The 12490-nt window shown below is 45.7% G+C and overlaps 1 protein-coding gene across 2 annotated transcripts in view; it reads left to right on the forward strand.

The window, feature by feature from the left end:
- gabbr2 (gamma-aminobutyric acid (GABA) B receptor, 2) overlaps nucleotides 1-12490 on the forward strand; it is a 1824974-nt gene that overhangs the window by 1246637 nt on the left and 565847 nt on the right. For both annotated transcript variants that reach the window (XM_085988269.1, XM_085988271.1), the window contains exons 6-7: nucleotides 2409-2597; nucleotides 4467-4703. In XM_085988269.1, the coding sequence (XP_085844395.1) occupies nucleotides 2409-2597; nucleotides 4467-4703 (426 nt within the window). The remainder of the gene's footprint in view (nucleotides 1-2408; nucleotides 2598-4466; nucleotides 4704-12490) is intronic.

A 12490-nucleotide genomic window follows, 5' to 3' on the forward strand; every position in this document is an offset into this window, starting at 1 on the left:
AAGGCACATACCTCTTTTAATGTTTGTGTTTCTGTTTTATCGTGTTAGCTCTTCACACTTTAAACTGGGCATTTTCATTGTGTTGCCTCCAAACTTGAGACCTTTCGGAAGCGCCAATGGTTTGCTTCAATCTTTCATTGTTTGAGAATATTTAACGAACTCCCATTTCAAAGCTTGTTTACAACTTTGTTATCAACTGATCTTTTCTCAGAAGCCTGTATTCTGTTTACAGCCTTGTCTGCTGAGATGTGTGTCTTTTAAACCCAGTACGTCTTTTATTAATAATATTAGAAATCTGTTCATAGTATCGTGTATTTCTCTGGATCATGGCTATTCCTTCACATACTCTTTCAAGTGGACGTAAAAGATCCCATGACACTATTTCAAAGAAGAGCAGGGAGTTATCGCCGGTGTCCTGGCCAATATTTATCTCTCAATCAACATAACAAAAACAGATTATCTGGTCATTATCACATTGCTTGCTGTGTACAAATTGGCTGCTGCGTTTCCCACGTTACTGTAAAGCGCTTTGAGACGTCCGGTGGCCGCTATATAAATGCAAATCTTTCTTTTCTTTAAGTGTTAGTTTCAGGTACATATTAATGAAAGGAATCAGTGAATGATTCACACACAGGAAATAAACAGCTTATAAGTCAACATTAACTAGATTGATTTCAATGTGTGGAGTTTGATTGTGGACTTAATTGGGGGTTCCCTTGAGGGCTTTTATGGGTGGTTGAGCTGAAGACTGTTAGTGGTATTGAGTTCTAGGATCGTACCAGGGTTGAATTGTAGGCTGTTAGCAGGGAATTAGATGAGGGTTGCAAATATTTACATGAAGAAGAAAACACATGTCCTGGGCAGTCAACCAGAATGTATATATTTTTACTAGCATTGAATGTTCCTTTCACTTTGCTGACTGCATCGGAGAATTCACAAATGTTGTCAGTTCTCTACTAGTTAAGCAGCTCATTCAGCTACTGAAGAAATATGTAACCAATGTCATTAACCAAGAGCCTGGCAGGTGGATCAAGGAAAAAAAAAAATCCATTGGGCATTATTCACAGCTAAATTTTGGATATAAAAATTAATTTTCTTAAGAGGACAAGATGGTCCCTATTCCATAGTATTGGAATTTTATTTGCCTGTGTGAAATTTCTGTATAGAATATAAAAGGAGGGCAATCGTCCATTGTGTCCATGCCACCTCTCTGAAAGAGCTATACAGTTCCTTCCATCCCTCTGTACTTTCCCTGTCCCTTGTTACATTTTTCTTTTTCAATATGTATCCACTTCCTTCTTAAAAGCTATTATGCATTCTGCTTGCACCATTGTTTCTCATGGGGGATTCTATGGGCTGGATTTTGATTCTGGAGGCGTGTAGGAGGTGGGACTACAACTTTCGGGGTTGTAGTCCCGCCTCCATCGAGTTGTGGCCAACCCACGCGATTTTGACTTGATTGACCTTGTTGAGCCCACCCAGCGGGCTCAGTAGGCCAATTAAAGGCCACCCAGCAACAGGTGACGTCACAGATTTTGACAGATGAAATATCAGCATTTGACAGCTCTTTGAAGCTGTCAAACACTGACAATCTGTACGCTAAGTTAATTCCTTCCTCTCAGGCTGATTTAGAGATCTCTCCAGAACAGAGAGCTGAATGCTGCAACATTTGACAGCTCGCGGCCATTCTGCTTTCTGTGCCGGTGAGATGAGGGACTCCTGAGACCTGAAGGAAGGAAGGCTGTAAAGGTAAGTAAAACTTCTTTAAACACTTTACACACACCAAACACACTTACCTCTTCACTCATGCACCCATCACTCACCTGAACACTGGACATCTCGAACCCTCCAAGTCCTTCAGCCCGACGGCCCGCCTCGCTAACTTGGCGTGGTTTGGAGCCGTCGGGAATCCCACAATCCAGCAATAAAAATAGGGATTAGGCTAAAAACTGCCTGTTAACTACCTGTTAACAGGCAGTTAATTGGCACTAATCCCCTTCCCACCTCGGGGAGGTGGCTCTCAGCACAGGTCGGGTATCCGCCTCCTTTGAAACTGGCATGGAGGCGGGATGGGTTCGTGCCCCCCGATTTTGAGATTTTAACCCTCCACATGCCTCCAATCCCGCCTCCACGGCCCAATGAAAATCCTGCCCTATGTCTTAACAACCCTCTCTGTAAAAACAATCCTCCTAATTCTTTTGGTGAAGATCTTAAATTGAAGCCCTCTAGTTATTGACTCTCTAATAAGTGGAAACAGCTTTTCTCAATTCATCTTATCAAAACCTCTCATAATTTTGAACACCTTAATAAGATCTTTTATTAACCTTCTCTGTTCTATTGAAAATATGTATAATTCTATGTTTAGTGTTCTATACAATCAACGGTAATGGCTTGTTCCTTATTTTTAGGCCTATAATGAGAACATGTATGGAATTAAGTACCAGTGGATTATCCCAGGCTGGTACCAGCTAAACTGGTGGAAACTAGCTGCTTACATTAATTGCACTGTGAAAAATCTACTCACTGCCATGGAAGGATATGTAGCTGTGGATTTTGAGCCACTTAGTACAAAAGACATCCGGACAATATCTGGGCTGGTGAGTATAGATCTTTTCTCTGAACAATTATATTTTTTATACAAACACATGAAAGAATGACGAAAAATAAATCACAAGTGCCAAGAATGCTAACCCTATCCGTGAGAAGCTGTAACCCCATACGTTGCATTGGCAATGTTACTCTGTGAGGCGAAGGGCGGGGGGGAAACGAGGTGAAGACAAAAAAAGCTAAGGGAAGAAGTCAAAGTTTGTATTCATCTTAAATAAAAACAGAAAATGCTGGAGAAACTCAGCAGGCCAGGCAGCATCTGTGAAGAGAGAAACAGAGTTAATGTTTCAGGTCGATGACCTTTTGTCAGAACTGGAAAAAAGCAGGAAATGGAACAGATTTTTAAACAAGTGGAGAGGCTGGGAAAGGGGGGAGGGGATGAAAGAACAAAAGGGAAGGTCTGTGATAGGATGGAAGGTGGAAGAGGTTAAGAGACATTAAGAGATATTCAAGGCAAAAGGAGATGGTAATGGGACAGGTTAAGAAACAAAGGCTGGTTCTAGATGAAGTGTAAATTGCGCTGGCAGAATGAAAGACAGCTGCCACGTGGGGGAGAAGAAAAAAAGACAGACAAAGAGTGTGGATAAAAATTATATATATATATGATAGGGGCCGAGGTTATGATCTGAAATTGTTGAACTCTATGTTGAGTCCGGAAGGCTGTAAATTGCCTAATCGAAAGATGAGGTGCTGTTCCTCGAGCTTATGCTGAGCTTTCGTGGAACAATGCAAGAGGCCGAGGATGGTGAGGTCTGAGTGGGAGTGGAGCGGTGAATTAAAGTGACAGGCCACTGGAAGCTCGAGGTCCCCCTTACGGACTGAACGGAGGTGTTCCGCAAAGCGGTTACCCAATCTGCGTTTGGTCTCCCCAATATAGAGGAGACCACATTGTGAGCAGCGAATACAGTATACTAAATTGCAAGAAGTACAAGTAAATCACTGTTTCACCTGTAAGGTATGTTTGGGGCCCTGGACAGTGGGAAGCGGGGAGGTATAAGGGCATGTGTTGCATCTCCTGTGCTTGCACGGGAAGGTGCTGGGCGAAGGGGAAGGGGTGTTGGGGGTGATAGAGGAGTGGACTAGGGTGTCGTGGAGGGAGCGGTCCCTACAGAATGCTGAAAGGGGAGGTGAGGGGAAGATGCGTTTGGTGGTGGGATCACGCTGGACGTGGTGGAAATGGCGGAGGATGATCCATTGAATGTGGAGGCTGGTGGGGTGAAAGGTCAGGACAAGGGGAACTCTGTTGTGGTTCCGGGAGGGAGGAGCAGGGGTGAGGGCAGAAGTGCGGGAGATAAAACGGACACGGCCAAGGGCCGTGTCAACCACTGTAGAGGGGAATCCTCGGTTCAGGAAAAAGGAAGACATGTCAGAAGCACTGGTATGGAAGGTGATAGCGTCAGAGCAGATGCGGCGGAAATGGAGAAGCTGTGAGAATGCAATAGAGTCCTTACAGGAGGCAGGGTGGGAGGAAGCGTAGTCCAGCTAGCTGTGGGAGTCAGTGGGCTTGTAGTGAATGTTTGTCAATAAGCTATCCCCAGAGATGGAGAAGTCGAGGAAGGGAAGGGAAGAGTCGAAGATGGACCATGTGAAGGTGAGGGAAGGGTGAAAATTGGAAGCAAATTGAATGAAATTATCTAGTTCAGGGTGAGAGCAGGAAATGGCACCAATACAGTCATCAATGTACCGGAAAAAGAGGTGAGGGAGGGGACCTGAGTAGAACTGGAACAAAGAGTGTTCCACATATCCCACGAAAAGGCAGTTTTCATCTTGTCATGTTTCACTGTCTTTGTGTTTATTTAAAAACAATTGTTTTTTAATTACTTATATTGGCATTCTAAAGTTCTCATCATCTCCTACAGACACCTCAACAGTATGAGCAAGAGTACAATAAAATGAGGGGTAGTGCTGAGTACAGCAAATTCCATGGATTTGCATATGATGGAATCTGGGTAATTGCCACAACATTACAACGAGCAATGGATAGTTTGAAACGCCTGGGCAAGCCACAAACCATCCAGGATTTTAATTACATGAACAAGGACCTTGGTCAGATCTTTCTCGATTCCATGAATGAAACCAACTTCTTTGGGGTGACTGTGAGTATTGTCAGCTTTGACTGTTTTACTCTGTACTATTAATGTATATTCCGTCATGTGTTAGTTGAATGCTGAAAGCTGATTGGTTGAAAGACAACCTCATTTTGCAATTCAAAAAAGAAATGAACAAATTTAAAACCAGCTGTACTGGTCTCGCTAGACGTACTCCTATCTAGTTATCCAGCCAGCTAAACACTCATTCAAATAATTCCTCGAGAAGCAGGTTGCTGTTTTGAAGCTTTACTTGAATTTATTTTGTGAAACTGTAAACAAAGACAAAATATGTTTTGTACATAGAGCTGAGTACTATACATTAGATGTTACATAAGATATAAACATGTTTATGACAACAGAATAGACTAATTGTATAACTAAATAGCACTGAAGCGAAACCTCGGTAGCTAACAGCTAATAACTTCTTATAGACAAAGTATTGTCAAAATACTACACTGACAAGGTTGTTATCAGGTTACTAAACAAGGATACTCACAGACATTGTGTCTTGCCTAGCGTATAAGAAGGGATGGAACAAGATTGAGAATGCCTCATGTGGCTTTCTTCATAACTCAGCAAAAACACTCCCTGGAATACTACTTCCGGGTCAAACAGGAAGAAGGTCAAATAACACCCTGCTATACAATAACACTGCTATACACTAACTACCACTAGAGGGTGCTATCTGCATGTAATAAGTCCAGAACACTCCCCATCTGGGGTCGTTAACGACCCCACATAATCCTAACTCTACTTGTCACTGGAGTCCTCTGGCGACAAAAGAAGGACCACCTCTGAGAAGTCCGTCGGTGTCGATGATACGATGCAGCTTCCGTAGACTGCTGTGAGGGGGTAGGTTGCGTTCTGCTGCTATGCACTTCAACTCTTCTGAGTAACACTTGTGTTGGACGCTCTTCATCACAAGGATTTTGGCTCTTTTGAGCTCCTCTTCAGAGGGACTTTTACGACAGATGTGCCACCCATGGCAGCTACTCTCTTGTGTAGACTGGGAGAAGGTATGAGCTATGTGGGTTAGGCGTGCTACTGTCTTTATGAGAGTGTTCCATTTGGAGAAACGCTCGAAGCGTTTGGTGCTCATCAGGTCCTTAGAGATTTGAGTAACGTTCGCTGTGACTTGTGGGCGTATCTCGGAGTCAGAAACAGGGTTGAGGAGGCCGAATGACTCATTGAGTTCAGAGGAGTGCAGGGACTGATCCTGAAGAAAAGCAGGTCCTGACAGCCAAGTCGTGCTGCTGAGAAGGGACGCTGTTACAGATCTAGACCCATGGTCAGCTGGGTTCAGGTCTGTGGGGACATACCTCCACTGGTCAGGGGATGTGGACTGTCGAATACATTGGACCCTGTTGTTCACGTAGATGTAGAACCGTCTACTTTGGTTATGGATGTATCCTAGCACCACTTTGCTGTCTGTATAATACTTGATGCTGTCGAACTTCAGATCAATCTCCTCTACTATGAACTCTGCGATCTCAACTGCTAATACTGCTGCGCACAGTTCCAATCTGGGTATGGTGAGGTCTGGCTGGGGTGCCAACTTGGCCTTTCCAAAGACGAAGCCGACTTTGCTTTGTCCATCTTAAGTGGTGACATTCAGATAAGCCACACCTGCAATGGCCTTAGCGGATGTGTCTGCAAAGACACAAAGCTCTTTGAATTGGGCATTTGAGGGAGAGAAGGACGTATAGGAGCGAGGTATTTGGATCTCCTGTAAGTCTTGAAGTGAGTCTCTCCATCTGTCCCACTCTGCTTCCATCTCTTCAGGGAGGGGTGAGTCCCACTCTTCAGCGTGTATGGAGAGTTCCCTGAGGAGCAGCCTGCCTTGTATCGTGACAGGGGCTAAGAAGCCGAGAGGGTCGTATAGGCTGTTGACTGTAGAGAGCACTCCTCTATGTGTGAAGGGTTTCTTGTCATTTAAGGCTTGGAACGTGAACGTGTCTGTTGCTATGTTCCAAGACACTCCTAGGCTACGCTGTAGGGGGAGGTCATCAGTGAAGAGGTCTAGATCCTTGACATCCTTAGCACGATCTTCAGGGGGGAATGCCTCCATCACTGCTGGTCTGTTAGAGGCTATCTTGTGTAGCCTGAGGTTGGATAGTGCAAGTAGTTCCTGGGCTCGTCCAAGGGTACTGATGGCCTCTGCTTCGGTCGGGAATGACTTCAGTGTATCGTCGAAGTAGAACTCTCGTTCGATGAACCCTCTCACATCACTGCCAAAGTCATCTTCTTCTTCCTTGGCAGCCCTCCTTAGTCCGTATATGGCAACAGCAGGGAACGGGCTATTCCCGAAGACATGGACACACATTCTGTAGTCCGCAATGTCTCTGCTGGGGTCATTGTTGCGATACCACAGGAAGCGGAGGAAGTCTCTGTGGTCTTCTCTCACCACAAAGCAGTGAAACATGTGCTGGATATCGGCAGTGATGGCAACGGGCTCTTTCCTGAATCTCATGAGTACCCCCAAGAGGCTGTTATTGAGATCGGGCCCTGTGAGGAGTACATCGTTGAGAGAGACTCCCTGATATGGTGCACTGGAGTCAAACACCATGCGGATCTGATCCGGCTTTTTGGGGTCATAGACTCCAAAGGAGGGGAGGTACCAACACTCTTGGCCTTCCTGGAGTGGAGGTGCTAGCTCTGCATGATCGTTGACAAGCATTTTCTTGACAAACTCTAGGAAGTGTGCTTTCATCTTTGGCTTCTTCTCCAGTGTGCGATGGAGTGAGTTAAGACGATTATAGGCATACTCCCTGTTGTTCGGCAGCCATCGTCTGGGGTTCTGGAAGGGTAAGGGTGCAACCCAGCTGTTAGAGCTGTCACGAGAGACCTCATTGTCGATAATCTGGAGGAATCTCATGTCGTCGATCGATGGAGCAAGTTTGTGGTCATTTGCGGTGCGACAGAAGACTGACTGACCCGGGTTCTCTCCAGTGAGTATCATCTGTGTGCTGTTTGTGGAGATCAGCGCTGGGGGGTTCTGAGGCTGGGCCGTATGACTGAACTTCTCTGTCACTCAGATCTGACTACTGCATGGGGTAAGGTAGCTTGGACGACCATTCTCCAAGATGGAAGTCTTGAGTGTGCTCACCTGAGATGGCTTGTGAGCGCCCTTGAGGCACACGTCTCCAACAATGACCCAGCCGAGGTCTAGCCTTTGGGCGAAAGGGGCGTCATGTGGACCGTTGATCTGTTTCCTTATCTTATGTACCCTCAGGATGTCCCTTCCCAACAACAGGAGTATGTCTGCGTCTGGATCAAGAGGTGCGATCTCGTCTGCAATGCGTCTCAGATGACGGTGGTGATGAGCTGCATTCAGAGTGGGAATCTCAGAACGGTTGTCGGGGACTTGATTACATTCGATGTGTGTAGGAAGGGGGAGACTAATCTTCCCGTCGGCTGACTCAACAACATAACCACAGGCCCTCCTGCCGGCTGTCTCTGAAAGTCCAGCACACGTCTTCAGCGTGTAAGGCAACGGACTTCCTTTGATCTTGACGATGTCAAAGAACTCAGATCTTGCTAGAGAACGATTGCTTTGTTCGTCTAGTATGGCATACATCTTTTCAGATTCCTGGCGACGCCCTACCGGGTGCACATTAACGAGGCATATCTTGGAGCATGCTCTTGCGCTCACTCCTTCTCCACACACCTCGGTGCACTTGGATGTAACCTCCGGATAGGCGGCTCCCTCTCTCTCCCCGCCATGCTCTGACGCGGGAGGAGACGACTCTGACTTCCAAGGAGCTGGGCCTGGGTGGAGTGCTGAAATGTGCCGATCACTTTCACAGTCTGTGCATTTTGCATCTACCTTGCAGTTCTTGGCGAGATGGTTCGTGGAAGAGCAGCACTTGAAACATATAGAGTTCTCTTTGAGATACTGTTTGCGGTCTTCCAGGGACTTCTCTCTGAAGCCTCTGCACTTCTTTAATGGATGGGGCTTGTTGTGGATGGGGCATTGTTTGCTCATATCCTCAGATTTCTTCTGATCCCTTGTGTTCTCGGTTGAAGACACTTGCGTTTTGTGGACATATATTGGTGTCTTTCCATGTCTGTCAAACTTGTCTCTTCTGGCAAGTGCTGTGTGGGAGGAGAAGAGGTTGAAGCTGGGGTCGGTCCTGGCTTTGGCTTCTCTACGGATGAAGTTGGTAAACACAGAGAATGGAGGGAAGGTAACGTTGTGCTTTAGCTTGAACTCTGACCCGAATGATATCCACTTCTCCTGCAGATTGAATGGAAGCTTCTCAATGATGGGACTTACCCCTCTGGAAGTGTCTAAGTACGATAGGCCGGGTAGGTAGCCGTCCTGTTTTGCGGCTTCGAGTTCCAACAGCAGATCTCCAAGGTCGAGAAGCTTCTGGGGTTCCTTATTTGTTAGCTTCGGAAAGTTCTCCAACCTGGCAAAGAGAGCCCTTTCAATGGCTTCAGGCGAGCTGTAGCTTTGTTCCAGCCTCGCCCAAGCCATCATCAACCCAGCTGGCGGATGTCTCACATTGACTGCTTTTATCCTGCGTGCCTGTCCGGCGGACTCTGGACTGAGCCATTTGATAAGGAGGTCGAGCTTTTCTCCTGCCGACAGGTCTAAGCCCGATATGGCACCGTGGAAGGAGGACTTCCAGGCCCAATAATTTTCTGGTCCATCATCAAACGTGGTTAACCCTGTAGTCACCAGCTGGCTGCGTGCAAGGTATTTGGCAAGGTCGTAGGTGGTGGGGCCTGTGCCATGGTTGCCTTGAGTAGGGGCTCTGTTGGGGGCCTCAAGGAAACGAGAGGTGGTTTGCTGCTGACTTTCTCTCTTCAGCGCTCCATTCCTCTGCACGGTGTCCTCTGTTCTGTGGGGGAGGATCCTGTGACTTGGGGCACGCAGTCCATTTTGACCTTGGTTGGTGACATGGGGCATGTTATATGAAGTGCTTGAGTCTGTAGTAGAGATGTGCGGGTCTTCATCTCTCTCTCTCATAAACTGTGTGTCGGCTTGGTCGCTCACGTAATCTGCGGTGCGCTGTAGTCGACTCTGCCACGGAACGGGAATTAAAAGTTTGTTAGCTGTCTCAGGATCAGCTTCCACCAAAACTGCCTCCAATACTTGTGCCTCAGCTAATGCAGCATCTATCTCTTTTTCTTCGTGCAGAGCGTCCAATGTGGCTTGGAGACGGGCCTGTTCAACTTGGAGACGGGCTGGGTCAGCTTGGAGTTCAACTTGGAGACGGGCCTGGTCAGCTTGGAGCCGGGCCTGTTCAACTTTTATTTCTATTTCTTTGTTGGCATAAGCAGCTCTGGCTTGGGCTGCTCCTAGCCTAGCCCGTGCTTTGGTGATGGCCATGCTTACCCTAGAACCACCTGATGACCATGAACCAGCTGATGACCTGGTACCAGCTGACGATCTGTAGTAACGAGAGCGTATAGACAGATTGTCACATTCTTCAGTTATATCTAACTGTTTAAGGTCTTCTACTCGCTGAGTAGCGTTTTCGGTATTACCTTCTGCCATGATGATGTGAGGTAAGTGTGGTGTACAAGGTGAAGACTTAAGCTGACTGTGTCGTGATGGCTTACTCTGCACCTTGATGACGGCCACTTAACTCTTGAGTCCTTGCTGCTCCACGTGGAGGATCTCCTCTCTTCACAGCTAGCCATAATGCTGTCTTTTCACTGTACTGGTCTCGCTAGATGTACTCCTATCTAGTTATCCAGCCAGCTAAACACTCATTCAAATAATTCCTCGAGAAGCAGGTTGCTGTTTTGAAGCTTTACTTGAATTTATTTTGTGAAACTGTAAACAAAGACAAAATATGTTTTGTACATAGAGCTGAGTACTATACATTAGATGTTACATAAGATATAAACATGTTTATGACAACAGAATAGACTAATTGTATAACTAAATAGCACTGAAGTGAAACCCCGGTAGCTAACAGCTAATAACTTCTTATAGACAAAGTATTGTCAAAATACTACACTGACAAGGTTGTTATCATGTTACTAAACAAGGATACTCACAGACATTGCATCTTGCCTAGCATATAAGAAGGGATGGAACAAGATTGAGAATGCCTCATGTGGCTTTCTTCATAACTCAGCAAAAACACTCCCTGGAATACTACTTCTGGGTCAAACAGGAAGAAGGTCAAATAACACCCTGCTATACAATAACACTGCTATACACTAACTACCACTAGAGGGTGCTATCTGCATGTTATAAGTCCAGAACACCATCATAATGGTAGTAGTGCGAGGTCATATTGCATTCAACTGCAGATAGTAGGTATAAACAGAACAAACACAATCATGTTTTCTTTCACTGCCTTATCAAAAGACTGACAGACTAACCCCTTTATTTGGTTGTTCAACTGGAGCTGGAGAGAGAATGTGTGTGTGTACCAGAAAAGAATCACATCATGCGATAAGAAACTACAAGTTAAGCATACCATTAGAAGCAACGTCATAACTTAGCAGTCTTAACTTATAGCATAGACTGTCAACGAGTGCAGTGAAAGGAGTTGAGAAAGGTCTGTATGTATTTGCACTACAGACCCAGTGATGGAGAGAGCTGGTGTTGGCCAAAAAAACTTTTATTCTCCTTGTAGTCTTATCACTTTCAGATCTAGAATTTAGAAATCTAATATAAGACTCAAAAAGTTGAATTGGAGGAAATGTTGGTGTAGTAATTATCTTCCTTGGTTGTCTTTATTGTAACATGCTGTAGAGTTTACTAAACTTGCTGCTGATACAAACCATCAGACATGTGTCGGTCCTTAATTATATTGAAAGACTGCCCTGTTTGGATACCTGTGATCCAATACTTCTGATGCGCTATTGGAATGTTAGGCATTCACTGAACTCCTGGGGATATGGCAAAATCTAACACTGCTGTTTACAACAACAACAACAATATGTCTTTATATAGCACCTTTAACATAGTAAAACATCCCAAGGCGCTTCACAGGGGTATTATAAGACAAAAAATTTGACACCGAGCCATATAAGGTGAAAATAGGACAGATGACCAAAAGCTTGGTCACAGAGGTAGGTTTTAAGGAGGAAAGAAAGGTAGAGAGGCGGAGAGATTTAGGGAGGAATTGCAGAGCTTAGGGTCTAGGCAACAGAAGGCACGGCCACCAATGGTTGAACGATTATAATCAGGGATGCTTGAGGGCAGAATTAGAGGACTGCAGGTATCTCAATGGCGGCGGGGGGTGGGGGGGTTGTGGGGCTGGAGGAGATTACAAAGATAGGGAGGGGCGAGGCCATAGAGGGATTTGAAAACAAGGATGAGAATTTTGAAATCGAGACGTTGCTTAACCGGGAGCCAATGTAGGTCAGCGAGCACAGGGGTGATGGGTGAACGGGACTTGGTGCGAATTGGGACACGAGCACCCGAAATTTGGATGACCTCAAGTTTACGTAGGGTAGAACATGGGAGGCTGGCCAGGAGTGTATTGGAATAGTCAAGTCTAGAGGTAACAAAGGCATGGATGAGGGTTTCAGCAGTGGATGAGCTGAGGCAAGGGCAGAGACAGGTGATGTTACGGAGGTGGAAATAGGCAGTCTTAGTTATTCCATGGATATGTAGTTGGAAGCTCATTTATAGGGTCAAATATGACACCAATGTTGTGAACAGTGTGGTTCAGCCTCAGACAGATGTTAGAGAGAGGGATGGAGTTAGTAGCTAGGGAATGGAGTTGGTGGCAGGGACTGAAAACAATGGCTTCGGTCTTCCCAATATTTAATTGGAGAAAATTTCTTCTCATCCAGAACTGGATGCCGGACAAGCTGTC

This window comes from Somniosus microcephalus, chromosome 5, assembly GCF_052327205.1.
Source record: "Somniosus microcephalus isolate GS21.2 chromosome 5, FLI_Smic_1.0, whole genome shotgun sequence".
NCBI classification, from domain to species: Eukaryota; Metazoa; Chordata; class Chondrichthyes; order Squaliformes; family Somniosidae; genus Somniosus; species Somniosus microcephalus.